This window comes from Diabrotica undecimpunctata, chromosome 6, assembly GCF_040954645.1.
Source record: "Diabrotica undecimpunctata isolate CICGRU chromosome 6, icDiaUnde3, whole genome shotgun sequence".
Taxonomy (NCBI): Eukaryota; Metazoa; Arthropoda; class Insecta; order Coleoptera; family Chrysomelidae; genus Diabrotica; species Diabrotica undecimpunctata.
The window spans coordinates 51,539,211-51,557,765 of NC_092808.1; the positions used below are offsets into that span (position 1 = coordinate 51,539,211).

Consider the following 18,555-nt stretch of genomic DNA (forward strand, 5'->3'; position numbering starts at 1 on the left):
AGATTGAAAATGATGTTTAATACCTTTAATTCCTTTGTTGGAATAAAAGGTACAATTTATATCTCTCCGTTTTGTACTGTGTAGTATTGTTTCTCTCACTTTCGGTATTCTGTTTGTAGTATTGTTTAAAGGGGCCAAAATATTAGCTAAAATAAAGTAGTGATCTGTCCTACAGTTAGCTCCTCTTTTTACTCTGCAGTCTTGGCACTTAAATTTTGATTTCTGTCTCAGTATTATATAGTCTATGATCGACTTCTGTTGGAGTAAAACTCAAGTAAGCTGTCCCCTGAACCATTTTAAACTATTTCTCCGTGTCGATTTTAAAACCAAAAAATAATAATTTTAGAGTTCGTTCCTGGAAGACTTTATTACAAATCAAATGCTATGAAATTTCTGACGACTATTATGAAGTTAAAGTTAATTTTATGTGACCGAGTGAACTATTCTCCAATAGATATCATTTGACTTAAGGTCCCATTTAAAATTATCGGTCACAGTGGCCCTGTAACGTCATCTATGACCATTACGTCACCTGTTATGTTGGGAAGTCTATATCCGTTGATTTCCTCCCTCTAAATTTCACTATTGTAAGTATAACCGTTTAAAAGATACGAAGGCGGGAGGTGACTTGTGGCTAGCACTGTATAATAATAGAGACGCCAAAATACATAGTACCAAAATTTAGATAGCTGCGAAACTACGCAAGTAATAAGTATTGGCTAACCTAACATAGCCTATAACGGCTATGAATAACTATTCTGATGAGCTTTATTAAAGCGAAATACGTATCAATAGGTACATAGACGCTTTGAACGTGAAATAAAATCTTTTCTGTCTTTTTCATTTTAATAAGTATTAATTTGATTGGATTTAACATTAACTCATATTAACTATATTAACAGTACTTTATTATTAAATCCTCCGTGAAAATGAATCTAGAACTACGGACAGAGTTTATAGTACATAGAGCAGTATTTCAGCACGTACGAAATAATGGTCTAAGTTCACAACAAGCGACCGACAAATATCGACAAATGTTTAAGAAGACAACCCCAGTAAAAGTGCAATGTTAGCAATAGTTGGGAAATGTCGTAAAACTGATAGTGTGTTATGTCAGAGCAAGGACTCTACCGAGGACGATAAAAACAGTTCGTACTAATAATAATCAAGGATGAGTACTCGATCGGGATGAGTACTCGAGGATGAGTACCCGACGTACTGCGTATGAACTGAATTGAACAAAGTTTATAGCAATATACAAACAACTTCTATTTTTTTAATTTGAACGCCCATACATCATTGTAGACAAACCACAATACAGTGAACGAGTTACCATTTGGTGTGTTGTATCTGGTCTTGAAATTATTTGTTAATCTGTTAACCAAGAGCGTTACAGAGAGAATATTATTACACCTTTTGTTAAAAATTTACAAAATTTTTGCCAAGCATAAAATCTGCAAATGATTATACATTTCCTAGTCCTACGAACATTACGAATAAATACTGGTGTAACTGAATTCAGTAAGTCACCTGATCTTATGACACCTGATATTTGGAGGGTGCTGAAGGTATCAGTATTTGAGCCAGAAGTTCCGCTACCAGATATTGTAGAACTACGACAAAATATACCTAACCTATTTTCCACAAATTCAGCATCCACTCTTTATAAATATGTTGGATATCTGCAAAGTCGTTATTAAGCTTGTGTGTGTCACAATGTTGCACATTTTGAACATGTAAATTAAAGTAAAAACAAATAAATACAATGTTCATTTTCGGTATTGTTTATTTTTCGCGAATACTGTATAGCTGACTGAATTTAGCATTTTATTTATCTCATTACTATGTTGTCTCCAATTTAGATTTTGATTTATATAAATTCCAAAAAATTTTGTTGTTTCAGCCAGAGTATCTTTATTTTTGAAAGCATATAAATTCTGTTTTCTCTTGATTTAAAGATGGTTTATTTTTGAAAAATCAGTCTTGCAGCTGCCGACTGTCAAAAGCGGCGTAATTGGCTAAAGGAAAAATATGTTATTACTATATTTGCATTAATTGCAAAATTTAATATATTGACTGTATCATTTGCTACTTTACAGGGCTTTAAAGGTCATTTAAATAAAGTAGAAAAAGGAGTTGAATCTAAGACACTACCTTGCGGAATGCCACTAATGAATATTGACCCTCATCTAAAAGGTGTTTCACATTACTTATCTTTACAACAACAATTTACCTTCTCTGTGACAAATATGACCAAATCCATCTCAGTGATGTTTCTTTAACTCCATACGTCTCTAATTTTTAAATAAGGATTCAGTGTTACAAGGAATCAAAAACTTTTGATAAATTCAATAATACGTAATTTTCTCCAAAAAGTTACACACAGAAATCTCAGCACTTCTACCCTTATGATATTTATTCTTAGATTTACTTATAAGATTGTGACTATAAAAAATTCTAAGAATAGAGATCAAATAGCAAGTTCAAATATTTTTGAAAAAGCGGAAATAAGAGGGAACAAGAGCATCGTTCACTAGCATGAAGCAAATTCTCACATCTAAAAGCCTCACCCTACCTCTCAAAATTCGACTTCTGAAATGTTATGTATTCCCGGTTTTGTTATATGGAATGGAGGCGTGGACAATGACCGCAACATAGATGAAAAAAGTAAAGGCCTTCGAAATATGGGATTACCGACGTATATTACGTATATCCTGGACTGAGCACGTGACCAACGAAGAGGTACTACGCCGGATAGGTAAAGAGAGAGAGGTAGGAATAAGTATAAAGAAAAGAAAGTTGGAATACTTGGGTCACGTTATGAGACATAATAAATATAGAGTACTACAGCTGATCGTTCAAGGGAAAATAGACAGCAGAAGGGGCCCAGGGAGGAGAAGACACTCGTGGCTCCAAAACTTGCGGCAATGGTTCGGATTGTCATCTGCTGAACTATTCAGATCTGCCGTAAACAAAGTCAGAGTGGCCATGTTGATTGCCAACGTTCGGAACGGACAAGGCACATGAAGAAGATACGGCATAGCTGTGTTGAGGTCTTCCTATACCATGGTCTCAGGTTAGCAAGCCAGGATATTCTTCTTCGTCCTGTGGCCCATTTTCCTTCAATTTTACCTTGCAAAATGCATTGGAGTAGCTCGTATCTGCCTTGATTTCTCATTATATGTCCCAAGTACTGCAGCTTACGTCCCCTCACGATATTGACCAAATCAGCGGTTGTCTGCATCCTCCGCAGTACTTCTTCATTGATGACTTTGTTTGTCCATGGTATCTTCAGGATCCTTCTGTATAACCATAGCTCAAAAGCCTGAAGTTTTGATAGAGTTTCCGCCTTCAATGTCCACGTTTCTACTCCGTACAGAAGCACTGAGTACACGTAACATTTAAGGAGCATTACTTTTATTTCTAGGGTGAGGTCATGGCTCTTAAACACAGAGCTCATAGTCAAGAATGCACTTTTTATGCTTGCTAATTGTGTGAGGTGAGCACAACGGATTGAAATATAAGGACGGCTTAACTCCGGGTACCAGGTTACTGTACGAGTCCAGTTGACAATGTGTTTAGTTAACCTGTTCACAAGCGCAGCTCTGTTGAGAATGACTATCCTGTCTATAGCTTATAGAAAAAAAAGCTCCTTGAAGCTCGACAAGAACCTAAAATATTCCAATCAGCCAGCATGAGCGGCGAGATAAGAGTTTAAGTACGAGTTAAAGCAAGGCATCAACACAAAATAAGCACCATAATGGGCGCTAAAATCTATTCGACATCCGGACACCTACATATAGGGCATAAATCTGACAGGATCTTTTTCAATCAATCAAGTGATCAAAATGACGTGATAATATTGGCACACAAAATGTAATCGAAATGAAGTTCATTATAAATTTTATACACAATAAAAAATTAGACAAAACTATGTTTCCACTAGGTTAAATAATGACTTCCTTATATTAATAATAAAAGCCAATTAAAATGCTTACAGTAAATTATCTACATGCAGTTGATATGAGGAAGGTTATACGAGCAGTAAGACACATGTGACTGGAAACACAACTGCAACATACTGCGCTTAAAACATATTAATATCAGACAATTAATTACAACTTCAAATAATGCTAAAAATTCAGTCATATTCCATAAATTAGCCACGTTGGTTTTTCAGCATAATGAGTTTATTTAAAAATAGTTAACAAATAATTCATGCCCTCAGTCCAGTCATTTTTGTTGGCAAAATGATAGTCTCAAAAGTAAAAAAATAAATTCGTCTGAAATAATTTTATGATAAGAAAAGAAGATTCCCGTGAATTTCCCGTGGAGTGTAAGGAAAAAGTTCAACTGTGAGCCATGAAGTTGTTCGTTCGTTATACCGGACGAAATTATTAAAGTAAGAAAAGTATAGAAACGAAAATATCGGAGAAAACCACGACAGATCCAATGGTGATCCCGTAAATGAATTTAACTATAAAATGTTAATACTTTGAAGAAATATGCTAGGCATTAAAGAGACTGCAATTAAATACTGGGAAAAAATTTGAGGATAAGAAGATCTGGTGATGATCAAACCATATAACAACAATTCAACGTGCACGAACAACTTCTTCTTCTGGTGCTGGATACGATGCGGCGTGTAGGTATACATGTAGATGTAAAGTTTGCAGTGGAGAGGGTGTAAATTAACTGGGTGAAAGCTCAGTATGAATTAGGTCGGGCAGACCACGAGTTGAAACACTGAAACTAAAAAATTATGGGAAAACAATATTATTAAAGCTAAATATCAATAAATATAAAAAAAAACATGGAAGTAAAATAGCAAATTGGGAAAAGACATAAAAGAATATAAAAAAAAAATAATCAATTAGCCGATAAAAATAAAATAAAAGTAAAGAAAACGGTAAAACATGAACTCTTTGTCTAACATCAATTCACTAGGACATATAACTGAGAAAGATGAAGAAGACAAGAAAAAACAAAAACAATTATGCACATGAATTATAATAGAGTAGACAATATAGAGAAGCTTAACATAGGACATATTCCATAGTTTATTAAACAAAATAAATTTGATTAAATGGATTTATTAACGCTTCTTCTAGCTGGAAACATCTTACGCCTCCTGAGAGGCGTCGGTAATAAGTCTACTAACTTTTTATCCCTTTTTTCCAACCCTTCCGTTCCCTGGCCAATTCTATCATTTCTCTCATAGTTTATCCCCTTTTCCTGCCTATTTCGCATATTTTTTGGACTATGTTTTCCTTGGTCTTCTTTTTGTTCTGCTTGTTGTTCTTCCTTGCTTTATATAGCTTGTTCTTTTGAAAAGTTTACTAGTTTTATTCAAATGTACCAACTTAGCTGGTTATTCTCCATAGTAGAAAATAGATGGCCAAAAAAAAAAAAAATAGAAAAACGGACTCCGCCAACTAGAAGAAAACGAGGTAGACCAAGACGATTCTGGAGAGACGATGTCGACGATGCAGTGACCGCCAGACATCTAACAACTGAAGATTGCTTCGAGAGAAAACGCTGGAAATTAGGATGCGAGAAGCGGCGCCAGCTGTAGAAGACTCGCTTGTTATATATATATATATATATATATATATATATATATATATATATATATAGGTATATATATATATATATATATATATATATATATATATATTAATTTGATGAACCGAGGTTATGCAGCGTATCGTACCGAACATAACTCACCATTTCAAAAACTATAATTGGACGAACACTGAATTTTCTTCCAGGAAAGGTGTTTTTGTTCAAATCAGTTGAGTTTTTAAATACGTTGAAATTGTCTGGACTCCCACCTAACCATTAACAATTAAAAGTATGATCAGTTGTCATTATAATGCGTACGATTAACCAACCTCGACTGTGCAATAAATGAGGCTAACTGTGAAAAGGGTAATAAATAATGTCGTTGAGGCAACGATCATCAAGAAAATACAAGGTAGATGATGTCTTGATCCCGCGTATATCGATGATTCCAACGGACTTACCATTATATTTTAAGCATCTACAATTTCCCGTGTATTTGGCTTTCGCAATCACAATAAACAAATCGCATGGCCAACCGTTGGAAGTTTGCGGAATTAACTTACAGTTCCCATGTTTCGCACATGTTTCGCGCAAAATATTGTTTATTAAAAAGTATTCAAAAGCAAGATTCAACTTCTTTCATTCACAATATTTTTAAGTGTTTTGTTTGGTTTTGTAAATTTTTAATTATTTAATTTTGACACACTATTTAATTTTAAGACGGTAGGAAGTCCGCCGGATAAGATTTTCTACAAAACCACACAGAATTCCAGTTTTTCTGCGTCTTTTATTTTACTCACCAGTGTCAGTTTTGTTTTACCTGAACATCCCGAATGGAAATTTAACAAAAAATCTAAATAACATATGTCTATAAAGTTTTAGGAAAATTTTAGATTTAAAGGTATTATTGGTAGAAAGCATTGGATCAAGTTGCCATTGAAAACCAAAGTTAGTAAATAACTTAAACGGTATAAACAATGTCAGTTTTGACAAATACTGTTCGTTAAGATGTCGTACAAACTTAATATTCGTTAAAGTATTTATCGTTTAGTTGGACATGTACCAAAACGCGAGATTGTAGGAATTTTTAGTGCTCAAAATATTTCTGTCAACGATTTAGCAGACAATTAAAGAGTGCGAAAATGGTATACCATGCCTTAATTTGCCCAAAAGTGGAAGACCAAGAGTTTTAACTCTTTTAACTGCTCAAGAACAGAGATTAATTCAGAGTATGGAGAACTAATTAGGAAAGTCTTTGCGAAATGATATAATGTTTCACGAATGACTTTAAGTAGAACAATTTGTAAAAATAATTTAAAACGATATAAAAGAAAAAAGCTCCTAAGAATGCACCAGCCCCGTTAGAAAAAATTCCTAGATGATGTCGTGCATTGAGACGTATTCCTTTTCCTGGTAAAATTCTCATTATTCACGATGAAAAGTATTTTACTTTATCCAATTCTGAAATGAAATGCAACGACGGATTTTATACAGGCAATGTACAAGGTGCACCGGACGAAGTTAGGTTTAAGAGAAAAGTGAAATTGAAAAGTGTTTCACAGCCATCTGTTAGGCGTGTTCGCGGTGAAGCTCTCAATGCTGACAATTACGTTGAATGGTGTCTTACAAAGCTTGTTCAATTTATAAATACTCATCACTTCAATGATGAAATCATATTTTTGCCCCACCTAGCGTTATGCCATTACGCCAGGAGAACGACAGATTGGTTAACTGCTCAAAATATAAATTTTGTTCCCAAGCGCGACAACCCTCCAAATGTGCCTCTGGCGAGGACTATAGAACAGTTTTTGGCTGTTTGAGTCGAATGGTGTATAATATTGGCTGGGAAGCCCAAGATAAAGATCAGGTAAGGCGAAGAATTTTGCAAAAATTTCGTGAGATCAACTTAGAAACAGTCCTTATACTTATTGAACATGCAAGTCCAAATTTAGGTGCCATCTAAGATCACGAACCTCGTTCTGTTCCATAAAAATACATTATAAACCTTAAATATGTAGACTTAATTTACAATTAGAAAATACATATTTATATTTTCTGAAAACTTTAGGGACATGCGTTATGATGACTTTTTTCAGGTGTCTACCGTAGTCGAGAAATATATTTGTGAACAAAAACAGTTTTTCTTTTCTGAAAAACTGAATAAATATTTTGAAAGCTAATGTTTGAAACTGGTCTTTCTTATACTCATCATTTTAACATATTAACATTGTGTTAAAACCCAACAGAGCCAAAACCAGCAGCTCCGTGGGCGGAGACAGGTTTTATTTTTGTTGAAAACTGGTTGTAAACAGATTGCGCATGAAACTAGTTTTGAACCGTTGCGTTGTTTTAAAACAGTTGTGCCAATTGTGGACGTAATTGAGATTGTTTTTAATCCAGCAGACTCATCTTCCAAGGCTTGCCGAAAGATGTTGAGTAAATATGAAAAAGCATGGAGAGAATAAACTCGTCTGTCGCTCCTTTTTATTAGAATTTACTCTGATCTAAGGTTTCGGTATTTATATTTGCTTTTGACCCCACTAGAGGTTAGAGATTATTGATAGATCATGATAATCGACGTGAAGAGGCAGTAAAATATCTAATAGTGTAATTATTTGCTACAGTATATGAAGCAAGCATATATATCTTGCTTCATTTCCTAGAGTGTAGTCTTAGTTCCAGTGTTACCTAATTGTTTACTAGGATCTAAATCTACTTTGCTGCAGTAACGAACATAACTATTCTTATTTACTTAACACAAAATTTTAAACCGTATAAAACAACAGGTAAGTACAAAACTAAGAAAATACATTTCAAACTTCTTCAAAAACTTGTTCTAAGTCTTAGTTCGAAAACTGAAGGACATTAAAAACAAAAGAATCGTAAAAGTGTAAAGTCGGTTTACCTTTGATTGGGAAAGCACATTTCAAATACAGTTGATACTTAGGATAACCAAACGACAAAAACGGCTACACAACTGCAAAACACTTCTTACACAACACATTTATACCAGTCAATTAATTTTAACGTCAAATAATGCTAAAACTTCGAATATATTCCATAATTTATCACTGTTTGTCTTCTAGTCTAATTAGTTTATTTGATGTGAATTAATATTCTTAATGAACTAAAAGTATTATTTTGAAATAATGTATATATATCTTATATTCGCATGACCTTTGACTTTATTGCAGCCGCAAAGTTAATGCTAAAATTGTTAGAATGTAATACGTATATAAATACGATCTACAAAATTATTCTTCTTGTTTGTTTTTGTTGATTTTAAACAAACTGCCCTGACTTATTTCCTGACCGTGAATATTTAAATAGAAACTTTTTTATTTCCTGGGTTGGTCGGTCTGCTGTAAATAAAACTATTTGACTATTGCTTAAACGTTTCGGCAAATTTGCCATTTTCAATAAGCACTTTATTAACTTTATTTTATAAACATTACATTCTATAATTAAATTTCATGCTTACACTTTTTAAAAAACCATGAAAAACGCACACATTCTCGGTATATCAATTTTTTCTGTTTTTTTTTTCATACGAGGTGCGGTGGTTTTAGGAGGAAGCCTGGGGTAGAAATAGTAAACGTTTTTGAGTATTTTTTGGGGGCCCAAAATTTAAAAAAAATTCAGCTTGTGGTATGATTTTTAGGGGTTAACTGGCATTTTCGTCTCTGACGACTGGAGTATTAACAGAGAAATAAATTAAGTTATAAGCTCATATCCAGAAAGTAGCATGATTTTGTAAAGAATATTCGAATATTCTAGGATAAAAGACTGACTGTGAGCAGACTGCGACAGAACAAAAATAGAAAAATACAATAGTTTTTGATTCAATATACTTTATTTGTAGAATAGAATTAATTATATGAAATCGAACAAATTCTTTTCAAATAACGTCTTCCGAAGAACACATTCGAAACACAAAACGTCAAATAATAAAGCATGCATTTTACAACTTGAGGTTTATTGAGAGTTTCAGTCCACTCTGACGACTAGAGTATAAATTCATTTATCAAACTAACAAAACTAAATCACCTCTGGCATTTGGTAATGCGTTTTTAAATGGCTTTATTTGAGTTACGTCGAATTAAAAAAAATGAAGAAAATTTCTTGATTGGAAGCCGAGAAAATACATTTTTTTACGTGTACCGATTTTGATATTTAAAATTCAATTAGCTTCAACATAATTTTTTTTGTATTTTGTACGCACAATACCAAAGGCTTTTGTTATTATAATATGCGTTATAAGTATCTCAAAGATATGAAAATTTTTATCGAGAAAGAGCTCCGAAAGAAAAAGGTAACGGTTTAAAGATTATCATCGCATTGTTTATAACTTCGTCGCAAATGCCGGTCAACTTTGACCGTTTGTATTTCAGGAACCACTACTGGTAATTTAACTTTTTTTCTTTTATACCAAACGTCTTGCCGAGTCTTTTCCACGCCGTTCGTTTCGCACATTCATTTTTTCACAGATCCGCCCTGGTCTAGAATCCGTTTTAAACATTTTAGATCGTTTCTAACGTGAAAGTTAAATTCAGCGTTTTTTAGGTATATTTCAAATGCCCCACATTTATTGCCAAAATGCAAAACCGAAATTTTATGCTATACATTTTAAATATTAGACTCGTAATGCAATGCAAATTCCATAGTGGGAGGTTAATGGAAGTAATAAATTTTATTCATTCCACGAAACATGTAAAAAAAGACCGCGCAACGTTTATTTATTTAACACCTTTATAAAAACTGACTTCATGTGCTGCAAAATACAAAATTAAAAACGAAAGCTGCACTCTTCGCCTTTAAAACGCATTTCCATTTTTGTCGATAGGACACTCTGATCAAAAGATATCGAATTTTAACCGTTAAGTTGATCGCGGCTGTTCAAATGTCTTTCCAGTAACTTATTACGTCTCATTATGCTACAGAACATAATCGGTCATTATATTCTTTGCTAGAACGAAGATATTTGAATATTGTTCATTTTGATATACCACGCCCATTCGTGTAACAAAACTAATTTTGTAAATTTGTGACATTTATAATTATACTTACACTTACTTCATAAACATTAAATTGATTCACTGCGCGCCTGGTTAGAGATTTTTTTGTAAGTTAACAATTAAGTTATTGGTTTTAGGTCAGAAATATGCTTATCATGGCAAGTTGTAGTTATATAACTAAAGAGGATCCTAAAGATGTTGAAGAACTACAAAGATTGATGTTTGACGACTACGAAGGTAATTCACAGGACGATTGTGATCATGAAGAGGATATAAGAAGTCGAACCTCGTGACGGCAATTCAGATACCGAGCCAGAAGCTACTGACAATGATGATTAGGATGGATCTAACGCAGATGATAATAACTTTTTTTTGGAAGGTAGAAAAGTAAAGGAAAGAAGCTCTTAGAAAAAACAAAATGGAATAAAAATCCCCCATCACAAAGAGTTCGTTCAAAACAACATAAGTATTCGAATGTTACCAGTTTGCAAGAATGGTAAAAACTCTTTTGGATTGCTGGAGTTGCATTAGAATGACGTTTAAAATATTGCGTATAATTGTACAATAGACCAACCAATATGTGTCAAATCGCTCTTCAAACGCGATAGAGATGCCAAGCCTATAGATATTGTTGAACTGAAAGCATTTATAGATCTCTTATACTGTGCTGGTGTTCACAGAAGTAACAGACAGAGTGTGAAGACCTGTTGGGATCCGACGGGGAATAGTATTGAAAAATTCCGACTGGTCATGAACATCAAAAGATTTAAGTTCATTATTCGTTGTATTCGATTTGATAATCGCACTACCAAAAATAAACGAAAAATAAAAAAACCAAATTGCAGCAATTCGTGACATTTTTACAATGTTAGTAAACAATTCATAAAAATCATATAGTTTAGGACACAAGGTTACGATTGATGAGAAATTGAAAGGCTTTCGTGGACGATGCGGTTTTGTGCAATACATACGGAATAACCCTAATAAATATGGTGTGAACATCTACGCACTTGTGGATTTCCAGGTTTACTATCTATATAATTTGGAAATATATGCAGGATTACAACCTGAAGGCCCATTTCGATTGAGCAATTTATCGTTGCGACTTTGCCAACCTATTTATCAGGCAGAACGAAATGTTACTGCTGATAACTGGTTTACCAGTATTCCATTGATAGATGAGTTACGACGTAAAAACCTTTCTTACGTTGGCACGTTAAAAAAAAAGTCGAAATTCCACCTGAATTCCTTCCAAATAGGATGGGAGCTAATAATAGTAGCTTGTTTGTCTTCAAAAATGGGTTCACTTTAGTTTCTTACGTTCCCAAAAAAGAAAAATGAGTAATGAAAATTTCTGTATTGATCTTGAAACTGGAGATAAAAAGAAGCCATCTATCATCATCTTTTCCAATCGCACCAAGGGCCGAGTTAAAACAACACATAAATTGTTACAATATCATACAACGTAGCGTAGAAATGTTCGTCGTTGGCCTATGGTGGTATTTTTCGCTGTGCTCAATATAAGTGGAATCAATACTGAGGTAATATATTTTGGCAATGATCAAAATGTTATTCGAAGAAAAATTTTTTTTAAAGATTTGTCACATGCAGTACTTTTACCTCATATAGTGCGACAAAGTTCAGAAACATCAGGAATTCATATCGGCCTACAACAACTTCGAAAAGAATTTGCTTCCTTAGAAAAAGGAGAACAGAAAACAGAAAATGAACATGTCGGAAAATGCAAGAGATGTCATACACACATTGGACAAAGACGTTTGACTAAGTCTAACTGCAAACAATGTAAGAAACCCATTTGTCTGATTCACATTGACAGCATTTGCAATATTTGCAGTCAGATATTTACAGAAATATCACAAGATGACATAAATAAGGGAAGGGTGTAATACAGAACATTATGCTTTTTTACGAGTACTACGTCAGATTTAAAAAAAAGTTAGTTACCTTTTGCGTTAATGATACGTATTCGAATGTATTTTTAAGTTTTTTATATACTTACGTACATGGATGACATGTATTAAATGCATAGTATTAAAATAAGTTGTTGTTATTTACAATAAGAGGCGTAAACAGCCGCGTAATCAATTTGATACACCGCGTCCATTTTTTTTTTGAAGACCGCGCCCGACGGAAGGTTAAAATTGATTTCGATCGTGTAATTTGACATTCAAAATCGCCAGTCGCTTTAAGTGTTTTCATAGCTCGGTTTATTATACACAAAAAGTGCCAATTAACATTTTTGTTCAAAATTATCTCAGCTACACTTTTTGCATCCTAGATTTGACATTCTCAGCTTGTGTGATCTTTAAAGATTCAGTATCTGACGACCGGAGTATAAGCCCCTTTTTCTACAACGTTTTACCAAAATAGTCACCTGTAGACTATAAAATAAACTGAACCTCTATCAACTAATAAAACAAGCCGGTTTTCTGTTAGATTTCGGTACCATTAATCATATTATAGCGCTACAATCCTTAACAAAGAAAACCATAGAATACAGCCGTCGCCGTGCTTGCAAATAAGTGCTATTATGGCTTGAGGAAACATATGGCCCCAAAACTACCCAGAAAAATTAAAGTTACCATATATAAAACACTAATAAGGCCAGTGTTAACATACGGGTCTGAAACGTGGTCACTTACACAGAACGACCAAGAATTGCTTAAATGTTTCGAGAGAAAAATTCTAAGAAAAATATATGGAGGAATCCAAGAACAGGGTTTGTGGCGTAGGCGCTACAACTTTGAGTTATATAGAAGTTGTGGGGAACCTGACGTTGTAAAATATATTAAATTAGAACGCCTTCGATGGGTAGGACATGTAATTAGGCGAGATGAAGATGCAACGATCAGAAAAATTTTCGACCGAAGAGGACCAGTGGGAAGACGAGCCAGAGGAAGACCAAAACTTAGGTATCAAGATAACATAGAGGATGATCTAAAATCCATCGGAGTTAAAGCATGGAGAAGAGTTGCCAGAGACAGGGGCGAATGGAAGATTGTTCTGAAGAAGGCTTTGGCTCATAACGAGCTGTAATGCCACTGATGATGATGACAACCGTCGCCGTCACTAATACTAGTTTTTGTTGTTTACAAAAGGCTTTCGATACGATAGAATGTGTCGTGTCTAACGTCTAACCCAGTGTCGTGTCGATTACAGAACGCCCGCTTAATTTATGATATCTATAAAATAAGCAACAGCAAGTGTGCTCCTCCATGAAAAAACTAACGACTTTCCATTGTAAAAACGGATTAGGAGACACGATGTTAGCCAGGCTCTTCACAGCAGTTCTGGAGTATACTTTTAAAAATCTTAATTCTGACCGGGATAAATATCGAATCGATAAAACAATGCTAAACAACCTTCGATTTGCCGACAATGTGGTCCTCATTGCCTACGATTTACACAAAGCTGAAGTAATGCTTGATAGACTTTCACAGGCAACCAAAGAAACGATAAAAATAAACCAAATTTTATGACAAACTTGGTCACCAAAAGAAAAAATAAAATCAGAACACAACACCATGGAAGAGGTTATATAATACAGATATCTTGGTGATGACTAAAGAATCACCAGAGATCAGACACAGGTCTTGATTAGATGGACAGACGAAGAATACGGAGCATAGGGAGAATAAAGTCCAGTTGCATAACTGGATGCAACTGCCATAAAACAGAACTTTCTGGAGAGGTGTCGAGGTGGCTATTATCCAACAGTACACGCGAGAGGCTGGATGTTGATGGAGTTCAACATTATGTTCATTTAATTATCAGGGCTCATTCAATGTGTAATTACCAAAGACAAATAAAATATAAAATGTCAAATTGTAAACTTTCAAAATCTACATGCGCTTATTATTTTTAAGTACTATTTTATATACCAATGTGAATAATTTAATTTATTAATTTAATTTTCTACACATTTAAAAAAACTTTGGGTATATAGAATTATAGCCACCAGTCGTTGTATATTTCACTGTTTTTAATCTATATACTTTCAAAGTATTACAAAGAATTTTTAAGATAAACAATGTTTCCGCCGATATTTCTTTTAATCTTATATCACTTATTTTTAAGACTATTATTATTGTGACCTTTTTGGTTAAATAATAGTTTACATAACAGCCAAGGACATAAACACCGATAAAAATAAGTTAAAAAAAAAAACAAATTAAAACCTTATCGAAAGCTCCGGTAAAATCAAGAGTTGATAAAAGACTTATCGTGTCTTATTCCATAACCTTTTGTTTCGAATATAAATAGACGCATCAGAAAAATGGTATTTACGATATTGTTCCGAGTTTCCGTTCTTGATATTAGTTTCCCGTCTTTTTGAACTTAAGTGTCGTTAGCAACGATTTCACGATAAAGATGTAGCGAAAATAAAGTAATTCGATAAAGAAAGAAAATTTAGTACGTATTAATGTTTAAATCTTAGTTATTATAGTAAGTAAAAACACACAAATTATTGAAAAAGATATTCTTATTAAAAATTTCCACTGACATCAAATAACTGACATAATCATTAGAAATAATTTTACCAAAGAAATATCTAGAAAATTCAGATTAGGATGGAATTATTTTCTATTTATATGCAGATCAATTATTTACGAGTAAAAAATCATTGAGAATCAAACACATGGAATAAAAAAAGTAACGATTATAATTATAAAACGTCGAAACACTTAAAATTAAAATAAATTTTATCCAAAACATCTATAAGCGGTCCTACATCCAAACCTAAAACTCGAACTAATGGACCACAGCTTCATATATTGGATAATTATTATAACAGACTAACTAGATGCAGACAAACAAATAAAAAGCAAAATCTTTGTGTCTAAAATTAATTTTTAAACATAAGAACTTTTCTTTGCAATGACCGACGTAAGTTAAAACTAATAGAAGGGATGATAAATAATGAACAAGTACTTATTTGGCCTGGGCTGTATATGCGTAGAAGCGTTGAGAAAAAAGCATTAATAATGAATTAACTTGAAGCATTGTATATCATAAAACATCATATTGATGTTAAAAATACCTTGTATAAATTACAATAATTAATACAAAGTGTTAAAGTGGAAAGAAAGAGTGGATCACGAGAGAAACTTGGAAAAAAAAACTTCGCAAACACATTAATCTAGAACAACTAAATTCCAGAACAGAAGCAGAGTAGAAATGACTCACAAAGAGTTATAGAGAAGCGGATAAATTTGTCAAGAAGGCAGCAAAGCAAGACCAAAGAATGTGGGCAGAAAATCTTGCTGAAGAAGCGCGAGTCGCCGATGAATAGGGATCCACGCGGGACTTCCCGTCCTGCGGGATGGGATGGTGATATTTGTTTGCAACTATCTTCATTATGTTTGCAACGTAAAAATATTTATAGCTTTTCTATTTTAATAATTTATATTGATGAAACATAATTAATACATTTAGAATAGTCAAATATTTTAAAATGTTTTCGGCAATTCTATTTGATTTATTGCGATGCACGCCTAGTATGCAAAAAATGTTTTGGTTTAGGTCCTCCTAATAAAACCGCCAAACAACATTACGGCGACACCACCAGATGATGATACTTTTGAATGTAACCGTGAATGTGATAAAGAAAAATAACTTTTTTTCCCTTACTCTAATGTGTGTCAGTAATTCAAAATTAATATCATTCAGGCTTATTAGGAAGAAAAAATATGTCACGCTGTCCAAGTGCACGTGGTCATGTACATAAATTTATTACTCGACTGTCCCGACAAAAAAATATTAGAAGTTCATACTGACCAAAACTTTTTGCTTTCCTTGACATTAATTTTATGCCTTAACTGTTACAGGTAGTATGCATATTTCCAAGTAATCGCTTGTAAGTACATTGCTGATCGATCAAGTAATATTGTGTCGTCCTTGCATCGAATATTATTTATAACCTCTCCCTTAACTGTTATAGCTTCGCTAGTTTAAAAGAGGACTCCGTAATGGAAACTCTCACTATAAATTGTAGCAAGCTCTCCAAGTATTCATATGTCTTGGGATATCTTATCTTCCCCTTTTGCTTTAGATTTTAAATTCCCACATTGGTTCAGCATTATTCGCGTGTTTTATAATATGGTTTTACTTTCAAGAATTTCTCCTAGAATATGATGGATGACTCTCTCAAATTGCCAATCGTATTTTTTGGTTTATACAGTGTGTCAATTTTAAAATTTACAATGGGCTATATCTCACGACCAGAAGCTGATATAGAAAAATGCTTGAAACCGTTTCTAGGATAGTAAGGAGGAACTAAAATGACACGAAATAGAATCCCCCCATCAAACCCCTAGGCCCCACCCACCACAACCAAAAAAGTTTAAATTGCAAACCCCTACTTGTGATACGTCATTGAAAAGACTATAAAAAATGCTATCCAATGGTATAAATAATAATTATACGAGGTAAAGCAATAATTGTGAGACTTTGGCTTAAATGGAAAATTTAATGAGGTTTTTGTTGAACTACAAATTTGTTAAAAGTGTCAGTTAAGTAAATGTTCAAAGTGGTTTCCGTTATTTTGTAAACAATTATACAGCCTATTTTCAAATTCTGCACGAACTTTGGCAAATGTTGTTCTAGTAATAGCGCGACATGCTTGCGTAATTCTTTCTCGCAATTTCCCAAGTGATGCGGGTTAAGTTTTATAAACAACTGACTTGAGGTAATCCCATAGAAAAAAGCCAGGTAGCGGTAAGTCTGGTGACCTCGGTGGCCACTCAATAGGACCTCTCCTATCCATTTGTTCGGATAATCAGTATCCAACCAGTGCCTAACTGGAGCTGCATAGTGAGGAGGTGTTCCATCTTGTTGGAAGTGCAGCCAATCTTCGTCTAGAGCTAGGTTGCCTTGATCGTCTTTGTGGTACTCTAATTCATGCACAATTAAAGGTTCGATGGTGTTTTCCAGCATATCGAGATAAATGACGCCACTTTAATTGCCTGATATGAACAAGGGGCCAATTATAGCATCCCCTAATATTCCTGCCCAAACATTCAGTTTTTCAGGATATTGAGCGTGACTTTCTCTGAATCGATGCGGGTTCGCATCACTCCAGTACCGACAGTTTTGTTTAGTTACATTACCATTCAGCATAAAAGTACATTGATCAGTGAAACAAATATTTTTTAACATTCTCGGTTCAAACGCTAATTCTTTCAGTCATGAGTTCACAAAACTTATTTCGTCAGTCTGGATCATCATCGCTTAGTTCTTGAAGAATTTGTGTTTTGTACGGGTGAAACTTATACACCTTTCTGACCGACTCATGTGAAAGTTATGTCATTGCAGATACTTGACGTGTTGATGCAGTAGGCTCTATTGCAAAATTTCCAGGGACCTCAATTTGGGATGCTTCATTCAGTAATCTTGGGGCGTCCCTTTTTTTTATTTTGCACTGATTCCGTTTCTCTAAACTTTTCAACTAAATCGCGGACGTACACGTAACTTACAGTTTTGTCTGGATGCCTTTTATGAAATATGTGAGCTGTTCGTAAATAGTATTGGTTCTGGGAGGCAAATATGAAAATGATCTCCACGCGTTCAGGTATACTGTAAACCATCGTGGCAACTACAACTGAATGATAGTACCGATCGTACAAATGATGAAAACTAATGACATTTAAAATTATCAAATAAATGAAAATTTCAACTTGTTTTGTAAAAACGACGAATTAAATTTTATGTGTATTTAACACGAAAAAGCACGTTCTAATTTTATAAAAATGAGGTCTATATGGCAAAAGGTCCTATGTGGCAAATATTTAACATTAGCTCTTAAAGTACGCCTAACAAAATAATACGTATACAGTGTACACAATGAGACGACTTAACGCCTTTGAAATGTGGACCTATAGAAGAATTATGAGGGTTTCCTGGGTAGATAGAGTTACGAATAATGAAGTACTGAGAAAAATAGGTAAAGAGAAGG

General features: G+C 33.9%; 1 protein-coding gene across 5 annotated transcripts in view; it reads right to left on the bottom strand.

Annotated features, from left to right (window-relative positions):
• The window catches only part of CAH1 (carbonic anhydrase 1), a 210,019-nt gene that overhangs the window by 127,767 nt on the left and 63,697 nt on the right, over positions 1–18,555 (bottom strand). Inside the window, exon 1 of one of the 5 annotated variants that reach the window (XM_072534695.1) lies at positions 8,471–8,505. The exons of the other annotated variants lie outside the window; for them this stretch is intronic. Coding sequence (XP_072390796.1) covers positions 8,471–8,490 — 20 coding nt within the window. The 5' untranslated portion in view covers positions 8,491–8,505. Of the gene's footprint in view, positions 1–8,470; positions 8,506–18,555 lie in introns of those variants that run through there. 5 annotated transcript variants of the gene reach the window in all.